This window comes from Haemaphysalis longicornis, unplaced genomic scaffold, assembly GCF_048455015.1.
Source record: "Haemaphysalis longicornis isolate Haplotype H1 unplaced genomic scaffold, Haemaphysalis longicornis Haplotype H1 scaffold_5, whole genome shotgun sequence".
Lineage (NCBI taxonomy): Eukaryota > Metazoa > Arthropoda > Arachnida > Ixodida > Ixodidae > Haemaphysalis > Haemaphysalis longicornis.
Window position 1 is genome coordinate 73,156,522 of NW_027526385.1, and position 21,118 is coordinate 73,177,639.

Genomic DNA, 21,118 nt, shown 5'->3' on the forward strand with positions numbered 1-21,118 from the left:
CGTACGCCCTCCCTGCTTATTGTCAAGGCACAGACAAATTAACATGCTATAGGCTTCACCGAATATCAATGCCTACGCCATACCCCAGCTTAACTGCTGAAGAAGCGAGGAATCTTAGAAAAACACAGGCGAACACCTACTTTAATAAGTCCAGACTATCACTTATGTTCCCAGCAAAGTATAATGAGGACTGCAAGAAATGTCGCCAGAAGGCCGATTTATTCCACACAGTCTGGCATTGCCCAATCACTCGGCACAAAAATAGCCACCAAACCTCATTAGAGTCCCGGGAGGAAGCCCTGTCTAGCTCGGACCCTGCACAACAGCTTGCGCTGCTTTGTAGGACCGGGGATTGCCAAATAGCTTCTGGGGTACTGGAATTTGGATCCCACCCTTGATCTCTCTCCCTTTTGTCTCACCCCTTTTCAAAAAATAAAGTTTACTACTACTACTACTACTACTACTTTCGGATCATGAACATTACCAATCACACGTGGTAATAGTAGGTACTACTACTACGACTACTACTACTACATCATGAACATTACCAATCACACGTGGAAAGGACCACCGGATCGGCAGACGAAGTGGAGGTGTACCGAGCCAAGGACGCGCCTAAAGAGGATTTCCCTCGCTCAGCTGGGACATCTAACGAAGGCAACGAAAGGGAGGATGGCGATTGCTACATAATAAACACTGTAATACTTTATTGGTTCTTGCCACCCAAAATGGCTTCCCACTGCTAGGGCAGGCTTCTCCCTTTCCACTGGGATCCGCGGTCTGTGGGAAAAGATGATAGGTCGACACCCGGCCCTTTGTTTCTCAAGCCTTGCACCACTACTCCAAACTGGGCCATTCTTTCTTACTGCTTTCAGACTTACTCCACTCATCGCCCTCCTTGTGGCATTCTACGTGGCATACCTGCCGTACCTCGGTGAAGGACCTTTACAAGACAGCAATATATTGGCAGCGCAGCGGAACTGTGTAGACTACTGGTGGGCCAACATGCTGTACGTGCAAAATTTTATTGGAATGAAAAACATAGTAAGTCAACAATTCACCAAACTCCTTTGATGCCTACATTGGAAGGGTGTAGTCATGCATACCAAGTACGAAATAATTTTAGGATGAAAAAAAAAACGGGAAAAAAGACCTTGCCGGTTTTGTGCGGTATCATGGAAACGACAATCGCAAAGCTGTATTATAGTGTTTTAGAGAATATTAGAGTGTGCCTATTGTAAATTTGCCACTGAAGGTAAATTATTAGCGCCACAAAACAAGTACGAGAAGGTATTACCTCAGCAATATCTCATGCTGATTATGGATGCATTGAGGGCAATAAAAGTGTGTTTTGCCATTTTTTTGCTTTGAAATAAAGGTTTTACGGATTTCAACTGCTGGTTACCTAGAATAAGCACCGCAGAATTTTTTTATGGCAGATGTGTGAGTGACTGCTGTTATGCGCTGACAGTCAGTCTTCGAGTTTGACCACTGCCAGGTTGTTAGCAAAAGTGGCTTGCTCGGAAATTTAAGGTATTTTTTTATTACAGGCATTCGCCTGCAGTAAATGGGGATTTATGCTTACCTGCAACAAAACGAGCATTGAAAGCTGCCTCTGCGATTCCACTGCTGCTTTAGAACAGTTGCTGGTCGTTTCAACGTTGTAGAAACTACCGGTTATCTTAAAACTTATTATTGTAGCCTCAGGTACGCAGGTAAAGGACCGCATACTAGGTTCTGTTGGGGCCATATGAGTTGTTTGAGCTACCCCTAGAATGTACTGCAAATACTGCATTTTGATGCCTATGTCTGATAATTACAATATTCATGTTTTAGTTCAAAGTAGGTTTGGTTCATGGCCCGGCATCTGAATTACTTATCTCGGCAAGCTGCCTAAAACTAGTCAGTAGAAGCAATACTTTGTAGTCGTTGTTGCGTTCTTGTATTTTGTTGTGGTTAGAAACCACAGAATAAAACAGCAGATGTGTTGTAACTGCAGTACCAAAACACAGAAATCATCCTCATAAAAAGTGGAATGCACATCCATTGATTGTTTTACTACTTAATGAGGGGCCGTCAGGCTGGAATGAAGGAATGTCTGCTTGCTTGTTGACGTTTTCCATGGCCGGCTCATTCCTCTATATTGCGCCAGAAATGCGGCTTCCAGGTACCTGCCTTGTGACGCCCCCGATCTGCCGAGGTTAAGGGGCACTGTCTAAGGCTTCAACGAAGAAAAAAATGGGATGTTCTGCGTTTCAGAAGACGCTTCTTATTAGGTTAGAAATATATATCCACAATGTTGTGTCATTAAACAATGCACATTGTCTTAGACCTGATCAGGTAGAAGAATATACTGTGTTTGTATTCTCCTTTCCGTCTTATAGCTAATGAGGACGCGATCTACGGACACGCATCCAGTTGGGGTTCGCTCCGGTAATTTTCAATCGATCTTTTCTCCTGACTGAAAAATATGACTCTGTTGTATGGGGGTATTAGAAATCACGACCGTAGAATGGGAGACTCACACTTATCCTTTATATTGGCCATGATTCCAACAAAAGCGGCGGTGAGTTCAAATAGTGGCTCCAGGTTGTTGCTGTGAGTTTGAGATGGTAAACGTATTCTTCTGTGACCGTGCCCGACGATTTCAGGGTTACATCACCTTCATATGCACTATGTGAGCAGGGATAACGTTCGAGGCATGCCTCAGCACTGCGGCTTTGGTTGTGAAGAGCTTAAGGCGAAGCGAGAAATATACTGCAATAATTACACTCAGCTGCGCAGACTCTGAACTGACGCTGCCAGTGTGCAAGATGCGGGGCCAATAAACATTACTTTTATTGTGAAAGCAATAGTGACTTAGTTTAGCGAGGTACGCTGTATGTCAAAATTTGACATCGAAGTGATACCACGTGACGCGCTGCAGCCGCGGCGCGGGCGTCTCGCGGCACCTCTCGGCCAGTTTGAGAAGTAGAAGGAGCGACTGGCTCGCGTGTCGCAAAGAGACTGGTCACGTGATGACGAATGTTTGAGGGGTCGGAGGCGTGAAGATGCGCTCGCCAGGGGCTGATGATGCAACCTGTTCCCATCGCTGATAATCCAGTTGTCCGCCGCTGCACCGACAGCCGCCGGCTGCGTCGGACTATCCTGCAGATGTTACTCGGCTTCCTAATGGGTTTGTAGTGGCCAGTTCTTACTAAACCGCAAGTGACGTCAATCATCATCGTTGATCGCTACCTTCATCGTCAGCAGCGCGTGGCCTGGACACGCAGGACGAGTGACGCGCCAGAGAACACCACGGCTTCTCCGCTGCACGGCCGCAACCTACATGTGCTCCTCTGCTTGCTGGTTCTTGGTGACATCGGCAATACTATCACTGCAAGAGCCATAGAAGGGACCCGGCGTTCAGCAATCCGAGCATGCGCAGTGGGGGTGTGGACGGTGCAACAACGACAACGTCAAGGGAGGGACATAGCCCCGAGCATGAGATGCCTCGCACCTAATAACGGGAACTTTGGAGATTTAAACCTCGGAAGGATGCAGAAAATATAGAGTGACGAGAATTAGAGGCGGTAATGGACACGTCGCCTTCGAATTCGATGACGGCTTCGGAAGTTCATAAAAGAACTCCGGTTGATTTATCTGCCATAGGAATCGGTAAAACACGAAGGTGAAATGTGCAGCGAAATCTGCAGCTGAGCATGACTTGCGGGAAGGCGGCTGTCTTGTGGGTGTGCTTGGCGAGCGACGGACTGCGGCCCAGTCGCTTTTGCTAAGGTGTACTGGCGTCATTTCTGTGACGGATATGACGTCAGTGAAATCTTGGTGTATCCCGGCATAAAACACGTTCGTGTTAAAATATACAACCCTAAAACGAACAACCCTAAGTATAACGTACTCTTTAGTACTAAAGGTTGCTTCTCCGCAAGTAGACCCTGTGTGCGGGGGTGCACTCTTTTAGGCCGCTTGCTCCGTTGTACTGGCGTCACTTCAGTGACTGATATGACGTAAGCGGAATCTTTGTGTATCCGGGAATAAAACACTTTCGTGTTAAAAAAGGGTAGTGAGTGCTCGCAGTACGGAACCTTCGACTAGGCATATCGTTCGGATGGCAAACTGTGCCTCGGTTTCCTTTACTTGCATGGTGGGGCCTAGCCGAGCTAAGCGCAGTCATTTTTAATCCGTGATAGCTGAAGAAAGGGAAACTTCCCTTCAAAGCGGCTGTTTTTGATGTCGAAAACATTGTACTTATGAGCACAGTGTATTGAAATGTTCGCTTAGTTATTCATAATCACAGAAGGCACATTATTTTGGTGAAAATGACCATCCGACGCTTCAGTCTTGTCGTTCAAAACTTTTAGATTCTCAGGAGCGGAAATTGCAAACATTGACAAGGTGACCAACAGTGTCCTCTACCGAGGAAAATTCCTATGGTACTATTGTCCCATGGTGAGGAGGTGTTCTGCCCGAAAGGTCGCTTCAAATGTCTGTGAACAAGCTGCTGGGGAAATCGAACAGCACAACACAAACAAACCGAAAAAGGTTGGAAAACCACGGTGCCACTGCCGTTGATATTTTCAAAAAGAAACGGTACGACCAAGTGCACCGACGTTGAAACAGACTGTCATGCATGAGCGAGCTCCCACGTCCTCTTCTAACCCGGCTGTGGCAGTACGGAAAGTCGCCCGCGATCGAAGACTTGCTGCGGTTTGGTTTAAGGCACTCATACTGACGCGTTCTTAATTGTTTGTACATAATCGTTTACCTATTGGTACATCGGTAATGCCTTTTCTGATGCAATTATTGCGGCTAGAGCAAATTTTACTGGAGGGAGATATGTACACGGAGGTACGAATAACCGATTTTTGATAAGAAGCTCAATAATTGTCATAGAATGAACCCTACCTGAGGCACCACAGTGTGAGTGAATGAATAAAACGGCCATCTCGACTTAATTTGAGTAGTCAACGCAGAAATTTGGGCTAGTTGGTGATACGACTTCGCCATGGTAAAAAGCGCACTAGGCGGGGACAGAAGACAAGACAGTGACACGGGACGAGCGCTAACGGGATTAGCGCTCGTCCCGTGTCACTGTCTTTTCTTCTGTCCCCATCTAGTGCGCTTTTTACCATGTCGAAGTAATTTGAGTAGCTTTTGGGGTGCCCTCCGACCTGTTACGCAAGAAAACTTCTTGAGTCGGGGAGCAGGAGATCCCACGCTGTTTATGATATCTGTCAGTCCATGCTTGCAACGGTTGGGCGATCTATTCTTTGTAGTGTTTCCACAGTGAAGCTGCGTAATTCTAGCTCCCCTATGGAGTCTTAGCTTGCTTTCGTGGGTTTGTATCCTGGGCGCTCACGTTCGTTACGGGGACATGCCACAAGGCTTACGCCCGTATCCGGGACCCAGCGCTGCAGCCCCATCGATAGAAAGCATGTGGCGGCGGCGCTGAAACACAGACCTCGAAGGTGAAAGAGAGAATAAAGTATCACCGGCGTCGGTGCACGAGGCCTGAATTTCCGCAGTCATGATGTCAACGTGCATCGGAGGTTCATACACGGCGGCCGGGGCATGAGGGTGCGGTGGCAGCGGCAGCGATTGTGTATGAGTAGTGTTGTTGCTCTGCTGTAGTATGGTATCGTATGCGCTGTATATAAAGCTGGGATGTGGGTATTGAAACACTGCAAGAAACCTCAGGATGCAAGATGCAGGAAATGTTGGTTGAGCAAGAAGGCATTTTGTAGCCCCATCAAAAGTTGCAGTGATTTTTACAGCAGTTTCGTTGGGAATCCACTTTTACCTGACCACAATGTCGAGTGAATTACTTTTTGTGCCGCGTTTCTCTTCTGTAACCAAATTTTGGGCTAGCAAGTGTAGAAGAAATGGAGCCTAATATTTCAATTTGCCCGTTGTTGTATTTTCCAGTGCGCTACACCAACCTTTTACGTAGCGGTGGATTTTCAGTTTTACCTCATATCTCCACCAATTCTATACGCTCTGCACAGGTAAGACTTTTATCATGACATCTATACTACCGTTCATGGCGTCCCTTGGAACATGTTCCCCTGACAATAAAGGAGACAGAATAAACAACACACACAAACACACACACACACACACACACACATGAGCACACACGCACACACACACGCACACACGTACACACACGCGCGCATGCACACACACATGCGCACACACATGCACACACGCACACACACATGCGCACACAAACACACACGCACGCACACAAACACACGCACACACACGCACACACACATGCGCACACTCACACACACATGCGCACACAAACACACACGCACGCACACAAACACACGCACACACACGCACACACACATGCGCACACTCACACACATACACACGCACACAAACACGCACGCGTGCACACACACACGCGCACACGCACACACACACGCGCGCACACACTTGCACACATGCACACACACCCATGCACACACACACGCACACACCCACACACACGCACACACACACGAGCACACACATACACAAAAACACGCTCGCACACACGCACACACGCACATACAAACACACTCGCACACGCACGCGCACGCACGCACGCACGCACGTGCGATCGCGCTCAAGCACGGAATACGTTTGCACAGGCACGGGTTCACGCATAATAAGATCTTGCGTTCGCGTGATGCTTGGCGCAATGGCAGCTAAATTTTGTTGTAAATGAAGTGTCATTAACTTGTAAAGGTCTTTTTTCAGAAAGCCTCGTCTCGGACTCGGCATAATTGCGCTTTTGTTCATTCTGAGCACATCATTCACAGCCGTCTACACAGGCCTTAACGGACTACCTCCAACGGCACATCCACTCTTTTTCAGGTAACATGCCTAGCCAAATGGCTGTAGTATCAGCATATTTAAAAAAAAAACGACCATTAGTGTCATAATAGCCTCCAACTGCCTAAGAGTTTCAAAGCCGCGAAACTCTGGTCTGAACCGACTGGCTTGCAATAAAACTCAACGAACAGAAATGCTTTTTACCCTTCAAGAAATCACGCGCAGATTTGCGTTTACTCAAGTATCTGCGCTCACCCACACTGTGCAGGTAGTTAGACCACGTTAGCGTCAAAGATGTTTTGTAACAATAAAAGTGCGACGTCGGTAGCTATGTGTTAATAGCGAAACTCTCCGGAAATCAAAAAAATTCCCGTGAATGCATTGGAGAGAATGTCCCGTACGGTAGTTGCTGCCGGTGGGAAGTAACAGCGTGGCACTCCAGTGCTAAATAAATGTGACTGCTTGCACTCACCTTATGCGTGCTTGTTTGTCGATCCCTATTGTAAATATAGCAGGGCTAACTAAGTGTGTTGGTGGGCTAAACGGACTGTACAATTCCAGACCCTACTTATTTCCTAACGAATGCGAAGAATTCACAAAAAGTAAAGTTCGGCTGACGATTGCGATACTCCCTAATGTTAAAATTTGTGCACTGGGCGAACTGCAGTCATCTAGATTACGGCACATGCATGCTGCGCTTAACAAAGTGATCGCCGCATCAGTGAACGCATGATGGCGCGCGATATACTCTGGCGTTGTCTCGTAGGGCGTCGCAGCGGGGGACCATCTCTCGCGCCTTTCGCCATACTTTGTTTCTCCGCTTTCGGGATCGCTCCATCTCCCGTGGCCTCTTCGTTCTCTCAGATATCTCGTAGCGCGTCGCCATTGAAAAGAATGTCTCGCGCCGTCTCGGCGTACCACCCTCCTCTTCAAACTTCCACCATACTTTCCTCCACCGCTTTCCTGCTCCTTATATCTGGTTTGTCTTCGGTGTTCCGTTCGTTCGCTCGGTTACATTGAGGGACGACGGCGCCGTGAAACCACAGGAGCTGGCGCTGAAGTGCTACGCGCTAAAAGAAACTTTTGCAGGAATAACAATTGCGTCTGCTGCAAACAAAATACATCAGATGATCGGGCTCCGACCCAAGACGTTCGCGACAAAATCCCGCGACATTTCCTCTATGCCGTTTGACTGACTACGAGGTTTAACGTGGTGACGCTACACAGGCGAAGAGGCGCGCCGTAGTGGAGGGCTCCGGATTAGTTTTGACCACCAGGGGATCTTTAACGTGCGCCGAAATCTCGAACACACGGTAGTTTTCGGCTTTTGCCTCCATCAGAAAAGCGACCGCTGCGGCCGGCAATCGAACCCACGTCCGTGGGCTCAGCTGCGAAACGCATTAGCCACTGGGTCACCGTGGCGTGTTCTACGCCATTTGGGCTGAACAGCGTATCCGTAGTAGCAGTTGAAGAGAATAGAATGAGTGTTCCAAGCAAACCAGTTGATGCCGCTGGGGAGTGTGTACATGCGGACAGGTTGGTAAAGCACACCCTTGGGAATCGTTCGAAAGGCAGGAACCCGAGGAAAAAAATTTAGCCAAAATACCCGTCTGTGGTTATCTGCTGCTCTATTGGGTTGTAACTTCTGAGTTTTCAGACGCACACGAAACGAAACATTACGGGGCCAAGTGTTCCCCAACACATCGCCGCGGGATTTGGCCAAATGCCTCTTCTTTCTTCAGTCTGAAAATCCAAACGTGAAGAATACTTTTGTACTCTTACAATGCGATTATTTCTTGAACACGGGCAAACATCTGCCGCCGCTCCCCTACACCTCCCCTCATGACATAACGAACATTCATCGGTACCGACATTTGTGCGCACCGAGCCGTCTGCACAACGCCTCCTCCTGTTAGCGCGACATTTTGTGGCTTCCTGATAACAGCGTACAACCTACGGGTTTGTTGTTATTAAACAGAACCGTGTAGTGAAATAGGAGGGCGCGTAATACCTCTGTGTCATGTCCAGTACTCACAACGCACTGTATTTCTGTTTTAAAATGATACCCTTGGCAGCACTGGGCATGCAGGCTTCTCTGAGCTCCACGTATTTCTTTCGCTTAATTCTCTCAGTTATGAGTAGCGATGAAGGTGTAAAGCTTCATTATTCTATCAGATGTGCTGGCATGAGGAAACCCGCCTCGTATGCGGTGTATTTAGTCCGGGATGCCTTGGGCCGTGCTGGCCATCCGTGTCCTCTCCCTGAATCTTCGCTGGCCTGAGAGGTCGGAGCAGATAAGGTCCACGCACTGCAGATAAGTAGAGTTAGAATTAGGGGTGAACGTTAAGGATTGCTGGCACTTCCATATCCATGTGGTACAGGGTGCCTGGTTGGGGGAAGTATTTGGGTGTGGCGGGGTATAGGGTGGGATACATGACATCTGAAAGGGTGTTAGGAGGGCAGGGATAAGTTTGCAGTCTCCGGAGGGTAAAATCTTCGCCTCGGGACAGGTGGGGGTCGGAGAGTGGGTATTTGCGGCACTCATTTCTATAGTGGGCGAGTATTTCGGGGTAACTCGCAACGGTAGGGTTAAGGGTTGCTTCAGATGGGGCTTCCTGTCTCTCGTGGGAGACTCCCGGTGTGAATGTTCCAGGAGAAAAATAAAACAAAAACAGAAGACTAGGGAATGTCAGCAGTTTCGTAAAAAGACGTTGTCTTTAACGATTGATAGGACGACGCGAAATTGATTCTGCTGATCACGAAAGGTGTTTGCAGCACTTGTGGCCGGAAGGCTGATGGTTTAGCCCCCCTACAGGAGCGGAAAGTACTACCCTAAAAAATTACCAGGAATTTTCTGTGGGGCAGTTGATACCAAGTTACACAATCCCACTGCTCCCACGCAAGGCAGCACGGGACCTGTTTAAAGCATTGTCCTCTAGAAGAAAGAGTGACCGATGCGTGAGCCACACTTATATTATATTGCCCCACGCAGACAGGCCCTTGTTTAGGGGGCTGATTTGAGAGTTTTCACGTGCCCTGTGGTTATACTTGGAAGTGGGAAAGGAGGTAGAAGATTGATGAAATGGATGGCATCAATATCTCTATTTTTTGCGGCTGGGTGTAATTGAAGTATATCAGTACCCACGTTTTCGGTTTACTAAACAGCTGATACTCAGATCCTTTCCCGTTTGTCCTACTAGTCTGACAGCTTCGGCACAAAAATTAAACAAACATTGAGAGTAGTGAAGTGTTGTTCTATAAGAAAATGTCGGGGACGTTATCGCTCAGGTCGCATGGGTAGGTAAATGAGTATGTAAATAGGTGCGAGCAAAAAAGCAGCAGGCAAAGAAAACCGAATCGACAAATTTAAATAAAAAAATTCCCTCGCACTTCCCCGAGGGGGAGAGTGTGTAAGTGCGAATGCACGGTTGTTGATTGCGTGATTACGGTGGATATCGTGATCTTGGAGTGGAGAGGAGGCGCCCAACACCCGCAGTCACTGAGCGGAGAGAGGAGGAGGAGAGTAGCGCCCGCCGTTACGGCGAGGGCTACACGAGCGCCCTCACGCGTCGGAATGCGGAGCGCCCGCTACGCGAGCGAGAGCTCTCCCGCCCGAAGTGGAGAGGAGGCACCCAACACGCGCAGTCACTGAGCGGAGAGAGGAGGAGAGTAGCGCGCGCCCATCTCCCCCCGTTGCTAGGGGAGACGAGGAGGAAGACGAGGAGCGCGCGCACCCGCAGCTGTTGCTATGCGGACGACGGTGGCGGACGATTCAGGCTCGCTTAAGAAGTGCATTCGCACTTAAAAATAGTTTGACAGTGTCTCGCAGAGACAACACTTAGCAAAATGTTGACAGGTCGAAGCTTTGCCGCAAAAGAAGGGTCACGCCTCATGTACCATCCCCCTTCAACGCAATTCGCAGGGATGGAAGTGGTGCCGCTCGTATGTGTCACTCTGTGTGGTTTCAAAAGTTCTTATTGTTTTCCAGAGAAGATTGTGCTTTCTTTAGGGCAATAGAGTCGCCAGCGTTTGCAACTACAGCGTTGCTTTTTAGCACCCCTTGATGCGATTTGACCACGATGATGCGAATGCTAGCAATAAGGTTCTAACACAGGCGTTCTAAGGCGCTAAACCTGCAGCGATTGTCAAGTTTATACGTTCATTTAAATACTGTCTGGCTCGTCAACAAAACACTGTTCTTATGACCACCACACCTTTACGCATGCTCAAAAACACTTCTACTACAGCAGCTGTTGCCTTTTATTTCAAACCCTGCAAACTGTCACAGGTGCCGAGGCTTGTAGTTAAGCCTATAAAAATCCTTTAAATTAGGACCTTATGTGTATTCTCAGTGCTTCGAGGTGATAGCTCTACATCTGCGCTTGTTGAATAATAAATGTATCATCAAGGTGCTGACTTGTTTCATTTCCAGCCTAGTCCCAGATTTCAAAAGGTACGCCAATGAGGTTTACATTATGCCTCACACTCGTATCGGCCCTTTCCTGGTGGGAATGGCTGCAGGGTTTTACTTACACATCAGCCATGGCGTCATAGTAATACGAAAGGTGAGTGTAAAAGCTTTTTTTTTACCAAAACGGTAGCCTGAGGTAGCCGAAAGCCGGATCATGCACACCACTGTATTCCGATTCCCTGAAAAACATGCTTCGGTAACAGCTGAACCCATACAAATGTAGTGAGTGCGACAAAATGAAATAAAGCAATTGTTTGTGTGTTCAAGTTACCACGAAGAGAAATTTTTAATAAGTAAAAATAACCACCAGCTTCGAGAAAAATTCAAAAATTGAACATACTGCACCGTGCCTGGTTAGGAATGGCATTCGCTATACATTTATGTTAATGTAGTGTTGGAAATCGCCTTTGTAAACATACGAATAAATTAACGCAGCCGCTTAATCTTTAACACAGCGAATCCTGCGTATACGTATATTTGCGCTTCAGCAAGGTCAAACGCAGATCATTCAAAATACATTTGAACTACATATCAGTGACGATATGGTGATATAATTTTTTACCCCACGCTTAGCGACACCGTTATCGACACGATACTTTGCCAGGATTTATGAATGTCGTGCCATTGCGGAGTCCCGGCCGAATTCGATCCAGAATTGTGCTGTTTCCAGGCTACTGTTGATTAACATGTTTAATGTTAGCACGTAATATTAATAGCCCACTGCAGCCTCCGTTTTAAACATGTAAAGGGCAATCCAGCTTCGAACTAGGACTCCAATTAATGCAGCATGAGCAGTAATAAGTGCCTTATACTCTAGCGGAAGCGCTCAAATAGCGTGGATGTTGGAGCCTTATAATAAAATTATTAATATACAAAAGACGGGACATGAAAAAAATTCGGGGCAATCTCCACTAACGTGAAACCTTGGGAGGGGCGAAGCATGCAGTACATAAGTGTATTCTTGGCGCCTTAGCGTTTTTCCCAAAGGAGACAAAACCGTTGGAGGGTAGAGGTATACAGCTTTGCTGTAAAAGTTTCTTGACTTTGAAGCACGAATCTCTCTAGCGCGAGGCGTAAACGAGCGTCCCGGTGTTTTCATAGTAGTACGCGTTACGAAGCGCTCCAGCGCGAGGCGTAAACGAGTGTCCTGGGTTTTTTTTCCGTAAACGAGTGTCCCAGTGTTTTAGTACCGAGAATACATGAGACGATGATTACGACGACGACAGGGCTTCGTCCCCCAAAAGGCGCATTATAACCGAAAGGTTGCTGCGCCATTAAACCTCAACTTAATTCATTCGTCCCCCAAAAAACGACAAACACAGGGGTAACAACTGTCTTCTTTTTGCAATCCCATCATAGCACATTTTTTTCGTAATGATCAGACTCACGGACAAATCAATTTAACGCAGAATTTAGCGTATTTGAGTAGTTAGTGCAAAATTTGTCTGAGGCGAAGCGAATCTGATTTCATGATGCTGCTGTTGGCTCCAAGAAGCAGTTTGAGCAGTTTATCGCGAGCTCAGTGAACAGTGCGTCATTTGCGTGTCTCCGTTTTCAGGCCTGCGTCTACACTGGGTGGGCCGTATGCAGCGCGCTGATGCTGGTCGTTCTTCTGGGCATGTGGCCTGTGGATGCCGCAGGAGGACAGATTCCCGTCTATGCTGCGGCCTTGTACGGCGGATTTGCGCGATCCATCTGGGCCGCCTGTGTGGCTTGGATAGTGATCGCCTGCGTCGGAGGTCATGGAGGTGAGCGTGAAAGACAACACAACTTGTGAAAGAAATTACACACTGACTCCGACCGGCAAAATTACAAAACAAAGACATTTTTGCTCCCGCACGAGAGCCTAGTTCCCTTCTTTGTTTTTATATCTTTTGTGGGCAGAGCCAGATTTTATTTATTGCCACGTGACGAGATTCTGTGACACTCTTCTTCACGTAATCCTGACACAGCCTGTTTTGATATTGTTGCGTTATACTGCGGCTAAACTCCCACAAATATGTTTTGGGTAGCGTAAGTGACCGTCAGTAAGGAATAGGGTCAGCGGCGGGAACCGGTTGACTTCTAATTAACCCTGCTTTCACAAAGTGTTCAAAATAAATTCCCGCATGCTCATGTGGATGCCCATTATCTGAACTTTTCAACATTTTGTATTGTTACACGACTCAATCTCCTACCCTGGTGGCAACAATGGAAGGCTTGTGAACAGTGCTCTCACAGTAAATGGAGCAGCTCCATTACCTTGATTATAGCGCAGCAATAAGTGTCAAATGAGAATAAGTGTCAATACGGGTTATGTGTTAAGCAAAAGGACACATGCTTCGGCAAATGGGAAGAAGACATAGTATTGTAATGTTCATATATTTTTCACTCAGCCGCATTGAGGATACAAAATTATCTGTATTCGTCTAGTATTTCAGCACATTTTACATGGGAATTGGTTCTTAAAGCCCCAAATACTTCCAGGAAGTGTGCAAATTCCCGCTTTATGTTATGTCCGTCAATTGAAACAGCCGCCGGCTCGTACTAACTAGCGGAATCTGCGCGTTGACTGAATGATTTCGCTTTCTGTGTGGCTTTGTGATTCTTGTGGCACTACGGTAGCTATTGAGAAAAATAAATTTGCCAGTGGTTCACGCGCTCGCTCTAAGTAGTGGGAATTTTTTGGTAAGGGAGGGCCTAACACGCTGTATTGTGAACTGAGTAGAATGAATGACTGCATTCTCTTCTTCCACGGCGATAGACGCCAACCTGTATGCAGGGAGTCTAATAATAATAATATCAAAATGAAGCCACGTGTGATTATGCATGAATGGTTCTCTCTTAGCATAGTGTATGCTGTCGGGAAATTTTGGGATACTTTTTCTGAAATTTGGGATGTTGTGGTTCATCTTTACGCCACTGAAGGTGTAATAATTACCGGCAACCCCTATAGGAATACTAAAATGGGACCACGAGATAGCTCGTTCATGCTTACAGAAAGACCTCCGCTAAGAACAGAACGCGAGGACGGTGAAAACGACAAACACAGGCAATGAACAGGGCCCGTGTTAGTCGTTTTTTGCCGTCCCTTCGTCCTGTCCTCTTCGCCGCTGTTTTCTTTTTTTTTTTTTTGTAAAGAGCTGTCCAGAGTGCCGACTGACAGCGCTTCAGGCCAGCGCTGCAGCCATGGTTTGAATGTCCGACGTCATTCGAAATTTTATGACTAGGCTGGCACACGGAACAGCGTCTGCCTTTGTGGAGTCGCTTGTGCAGTGTACCGGAAACAATTTAACACTGCTTCATAGAATGTAAAGATGTCATACTCTTTCGGGGTGTTCTTTAAAGAACTCTTGACAATGACTTTGAGTTCAGTCCACATAATGTAAGGTATTTTGTATCACCCGAAGATGGGGATGTGCCGTATATTTGTTTTTTTTTCCTAACCGTTTTTCATAGTTTATGGAAAACGCGAATGCTGGGTACACACGCTAAGTCTATGGTTTCTTCAAGATCGCACTTTTTCCAAATGATCACTCATCCTAAAGATATCTACGATTAAAATGATTCCTGCCCTGACTGATATCCGCTGCATATCAGTTGTTCATTTTTTACCGTGTTTTAAACAAAATGTACATACTTTGTCTTTATGTTTAATTTTGTTTTTTATATTCTATTCAACACACCTCGATATGTGCATAGTTGTAAATATGTGTTGTCAATATTATTTTGTGCATTGACTTGTAGAGCAATAAATACCATAAAACAAACAAAAAAGGTCGTTGTGGAGTAGGGGTTCCTTCTTAGACTCCTGAAATTTGACACTTACACGTTCTGCTTCGAGTCCGGCTGTTGAGTAATTTTGTAAAATAATATTCCGTTACAATTTTCATGGCTTCGGTTAGTTTTTTGTGTTTTACATGATTATTTTCTGTTCTTTAGGTTGTGTTAGGTTAGGTTACGCTGTTAAATTAGGAAGAGCGAAGTAGAACCATACGTGGCGTTATTTTGCGTGACGCCGGCGGGCGTCGCTTTAGTAGAGGGCTTATAGTACCTTCGGAGTGTACCGACACGGTGTTTTAGTAACCCTAAAGGAGTATCGTACGATGAAACCTTCAAAAAGCCCAACACTAAAAACACGAAATAAACAAAACAACAGGGCGAGTGCTCGAACAGGGCAAGGGTTGCATAAGTGGTATCATTAGCATACGTAGCCATGTAACACGCTTATTGTGTGATGTCTGTGGCCCGCAGGCTTTGTGACCACACTTCTTTCATTGAAGTCACTGGTTCCACCGAGCCGGCTCACGTTCGCTGCATACCTGGTCCACATGATTCCCATCAATGTATTCTATGCGTCGCGGCAGCACAGTTTCGACCTTTCCGCTGGCCTAGTGGTAAGCCGACCGTTGTATGTTTTACAGTGGCTTGTCGAAATGTTTGGCTTGTAGGGAAGCTGCGATGTCTCCATGCTATGTGAAAATTTCCAGTTCACCAGAAGGAATATCTCCGCTTATCTGCTCACTTCGTTGAAAATGTCGCCGAAAGACGATTGTCTCCTGCCCCCTCTGCCACGTAACGATCTCTCCTTTCTTTTTTTTTTTCTTGGGGGGGGGGGAGGAGGGGGAATTAGCGCGAAAAACGGCGACACGCAAAAAAGAACACAGGACGGCGCGCTACAACAACTGGATTTTATTTGGAAAGAACAGACACTTATAATGTGAAAAAACGCCATCTCATCGATGTTCTGGCACGAGTACATAGAAAAAAAAACAAAGAAAAAAACAGGAAAAAAACAGAACTAGGTATGCAGCATGGTCACTTCGAGCGTGGTTCGAAAAATTCCAATTCGGGATTTGGCAGTCTCAGCAAAGGTTGACTAACACGCACACGGTAATCCTTTTTTTCTCTTTTCCGCCCGCCTGTAACTCTCTGAGCCCCCATCTTGCTCCTTCCATGATAAAGACATTGGAGGTTTGCTCAAGTAAATTTAACTTCCCCCACTCCACTGCTCGCACGCCGTTTATGGAACCTTTCGTTACTGTTGGGCTTGTAACGTCGCCACGAGGTGTACGCTCGGGCTCGAGCTCTTTTGCGAATTTGTGTCACGATATTGTGCTCAACACTTACGTTTGTTTGCTTTCAAGAATGTCAAGCGCAAATTCATCTCAATGTAATTGAACTCTGCGTAGTACTAATCGTGTATTGCAGTTTTGGCTCAAATACACCTACTGTATTCTTTTTCCTAAAAAAAACGACGACGACGAAGTGAAGTGGTGTTCGGCCCACTCTGCGCTCTCTGGATTATTTTGTGCGAACTCAAGTCTCTACACCGACAACGTGGTTAGAACAGTGTTCTCCAACGTTCGCGATGCAGCCCGCGGGCTCCGCGGAGCCTCCGGGGCTTCCCAATCCGCCCGCTACACATCTTGGCTCGATGGCTGCGGCTGCCCCTGGGGCGCCAGGCCTACCGTCCACTTCTGATGCTCCACAGAGTGTGCCTCTCCAACCTCCTGCAACATTGCTGTCTACGGGGATTGCACCAAAGGATGTGATTGCGGCCACACGCGCTGACATCACCACTGAAGGTATGGATCACGACATCAGCTCAATCTCTTCCGAGTCTTCGACCACCATGACCTATGAGTACGCCAAAGACGGCACACTCCCCTCCGACGACAAGTTTCAACTTGTTGTGCCTCCCAAACGACGTCGAGGATCTAAAAGGTCTCTGTCTGTCGCGGCAGGCAACGCAGCTGAAAGTGCCCCAAAGCATGGGCTTACTGTGATCTTAAAGCCGCTGGATTCAAAAAAAATTATCACTCGCTTTAATCCACTGTTGCTGAAAGAAAGCTTGGAAGGCAAGGCACCGGACGGGGTGCTGCAGCTGCGACCAAATTACAGGCTCAATCTTATGGCTATAGACACAAGGAATGCCGACGCTACTGAACGCCTCCTGCAAATAACAGCGATCGGGGACATTCCCGTGCGTGCCTATGAACCTCGCCCAGCAAGCTGCTCTGTTGGAGTCATCAGAGGAGTACCTCAGGGCATCACTGACATTGAAATACTTGAGAGCGTGCGGCAGAGAACACCAGCACGATCGGCGCGACGAATGGGGACATCAGAGGTCATACAAATTATTTTTACCACTGACACGAGACCTGAATATGTCATCCTGGGATACACTCGACACCAGGTCTACGACTACGAAGAGAAGCCGGTGCAGTGTACGCGATGTCAGCGTTTTGGTCATATCGCTGGAACGTGCAAGCGCAAATTGCGCTGCCCCCGCTGTGGAGACGACCATGAGCTGAAGGCCTGTACTTCAACTGAGAAGCGCTGTCCAAACTGTGGCCGGACTCATGAGGCTGACTTCAACTTTTGTCCGACGTTTCGACAAGAGAGAAGCATCTATAGGTACAAGAGCCAAAACAAAGTGGACTACAAGGCAGCGAAGGCGGCGGTCTCATCGAAGAAACGCTCCACGCGTCGCGACACCACCAGAACCACAGAAGAGAGGCGAAGTCAGAACACCGATTTTGACTCCTCCGAGTTCCCGCCGCTACCACCTCAGACGCCTGATCACGCTCCGCAAGTTTCAACCCCTCCCACCGCTCCTGCTGCTCCACGGCAGCACGCCTGGATACGTGCCAGCCAAGACCGCATGAGCCGGCAGAGCGTGCAGCCATCTACGAACTCTGGCTCATCAATACTCTTCCTCATTGACGCCGTACGGTCGGTTCTAGCACCTTTCACGTCTCCTGTGACTCGTGCTATCCTTACTCTACTTGACACCATTACCCCCTTCCTTCGAAACTGGCTGTAACTTCTGTTGGGAGTGCTATGACGGTACCGATGCAAACTCTTCGGAATCAGGCAACAGTATTTCAGTGGAATGCCTGTGAACTATCATCTCGGTTGTCTGACTTTAGGCAACTCGTCAATAAGCACAGGTTCCCAGTCATCGCCATTTCAGAATCCAGACTGCGTCGGGATGTCCGCCTTTCGGGATACTGTCTGCATCGGTCTTTGACGAGCTCAGAAAACAGCAGAGTGCTCCTTGCAATTCGTAAGGACTTAACTTTTCTAGTCCATAATGTCGAGCCAGATGACTCGAATGAGTATGTCGCGGCAACAGTGAAGCATAATCAGGTGGCTTTCACTGTAATCACAGGATACATTGCACCTAAGGCAAAGTTCAGCGTTAAGCGCCTGCAAGCCCTCTTGGACACTACACCACCGCCGCACTTGCTTACGGGGGACTTCAACGCGCACCATCCAGCTTGGGGCAGTGTTAAGACGACAACAAGGGGAAACCGTCTGCTCGATGTGGCCAGCCAAGCAGGACTATCAGTGCTCAACAGTGGTTGTCCCACGTTTTTTCGGGGCAGGGCTTCAAGCGTGTTGGATGTGACTATGGTGTCCACTTCTCTGCTGACTGTCGCATCCTGGTACCCAGACATTGAAAGCTTCGGCAGCGACCATATCCCAACGTACACCATGATTGATGGAGTTCGCGGCGGTACCATCAAGCGGCCACTGTCGACTGTAAACTGGTCGACTTTCCGAGACATGCTGGAGGATAATGCTGCTGCATTGTCTACGAGCGAAGAGCTGGCGGAATCTATTGCCAGGGCCCAGTCACAGTCAACACGGCGGAGCTTGGCGCCAAAGGCGTGGGCACCAGTGGACGGAGAGTATGAACGCCTTCGCGCGATTCGCAGGAGAGCAGAGCGCCGTGCGAGAAAAACGCTGTCACCAGATGACATTCGAGCTTCAAGACATGCCCAGAAGCGCATTCAGAAGCACCTGAATAAGCTTGCAAGACAACGTTGGAGAGAATTTTGTTCCAAGCTTGATCCCCGCAAACCGCTAACTCGCATTTGGCAAGTTTTCCGCAGCCTGAGAGCAACACCGAGTCAAGCTCATCCGTTCTCATCAATAGCTCTCCAGCGTGGCGTCAGTGAACTGGACGTAGCTGACGAATTTTGCGCCAAGGTTACAGCTCTCCGGAGCTCTGCAATGATTTCAGAAGTCCTGACCGATTGGCTCTCCAGTACGAATGCTACGCTCATGGATGAATTATTCACAATGCACGAGCTTATCTCAGCGTTAGCGTCCGTTAACCTGCTTTCTTCCCCAGGCGCCGATGGCGTTACATACTCAGCTTTACGACATCTCGGCGGTAACGCCCTCCGGCAACTGCTTACCTTCTACAACAAGTCGTGGGAGACAGGCCGCGTCGAAGCAAGCTGGAAACTTGGTCGCCTAGTTGCGGTCCTTAAACCAGCAAAACCGCCAACCGACATCAACTCTTACCGGCCTATTGCTTTACTAAGCTGCATAGGGAAGGTAATGGAGAAAATGGTGCTGCAGCGACTCGTCTGGGATCTTGAGGACAGATAAGTGTATCCCCCAGAGATGTCAGGGTTCAGAGAAGGAAGAAGCAGCGTTGACAACGTCATTGCTTTGGTGAGGGACATTCATCGGCAAAAGGCTGCGAAAAAGATCACAGTAGCTGTGTTCCTAGACATCAAGGCGGCTTTCGATAGCGTTTCTCATGAAGCTGTTCGAAGGGAAATGGCGTTTGTAGGGCTACGAGGGCGGATGCACACTTGGCTCTGTAACTACTTGCATAAGCGGTACATCTATATGACCACCAAGGAAGGCGACACAAGGCGGCATGAGATTACTCAAGGCGTCCCTCAAGGCGGAGTCCTAAGCCCTGTGCTGTTTAGCATCTGTCTCATCCGGATCACGAAAGTGCTACCCCAAGGTGTTAACATATCTCTCTATGCTGATGACATCTGTATCTGGGCTTCTGGAAAAAACCGGAGAAGTATACGATCAAAACTGCAGAAAGCTCTTCTTGCAATTCAAAAGTACCTTAGCACCTGCGGCTTGCTAATTTCACCCGAAAAGTGTGCCGCGGTCGCCTTTACGAGGCGGGATTTATCCCGCTATCCTCTGGTCATAAATGAAACAGAAATACCATACGTTAACAACCATAGATTTCTCGGAGTTACATTAGATCGCTCACTATCTTGGGCCCCCCATATCCGTATCCTTAGAGAACGCCTGCATTCATTTGTGCCCATTTTCCGGATGCTGACAGGAAAAACATGGGGCTGCTCAGTGGCTTCGCTACTACGACTTTATAAGGCACTATTCCTTGGCCTTCTGCGGTACAGCCTCCCAGCGCTGATTGGTTTGTCTAAGACAAACTTCAGAGTGATAGAGTGTGCACAGGCTCAAGTCCTGCGCATCTGCCTGGGCCTTCCAAGGTGCACATCGACGAATGGAACTCTCTGCGAAGCAAGGTGTATGTCCGCCCAGACACTCCAAGCCCAAGAGTTCCTTCGCACCAGCCTCCGTCACGTAACCCGGTGTGCTGACCATCCTCTAGCACAGGTGTCTTCCCCGCATGTACGGAGCCTCCTACCGGCCAACTTCGAACGCCCAAGCAAGCCTGCCTTTCCGCCATGGAAAGCTGCACCCTGGGATATAGGCCTCACCATACCAGGTATAGGCAAGAAATCATCTATGCCTGAGCCAGCCTTGCGATACTACACGCTGGAGCATATCAGTTCGCGTTATCTTGGCCACATTCAGGTATATACAGACGGATCCGTGAAGTCTGACTCGTCAGCCATTGGAGTTTGGATTCCGTCGGTGGGACTAACTGTGAAAGAGAAACTCAGTCACAAGACGTCGTCCACATTCACTGAGTTAACTGCTATTAGGGCGGCACTCCTTCACATCACCAATAGTCCCGCTCGACAATGGGTGATTTTTACCGACTCGCGGCCTGCCTTGCAAGCACTGATGAAGCCATCCCAC

General features: G+C 47.9%; 1 protein-coding gene across 1 annotated transcript in view; it reads left to right on the top strand.

Moving 5' to 3' along the window:
* The window catches only part of LOC144139763 (uncharacterized), a 46,916-nt gene that overhangs the window by 23,722 nt on the left and 2,076 nt on the right, over positions 1-21,118 (top strand). Inside the window, exons 5-6 of the mRNA XM_077672026.1 lie at positions 12,887-13,044; positions 15,530-15,672. Of these exons, the coding sequence (XP_077528152.1) occupies positions 12,887-13,044; positions 15,530-15,672 (301 nt within the window). The remainder of the gene's footprint in view (positions 1-12,886; positions 13,045-15,529; positions 15,673-21,118) is intronic.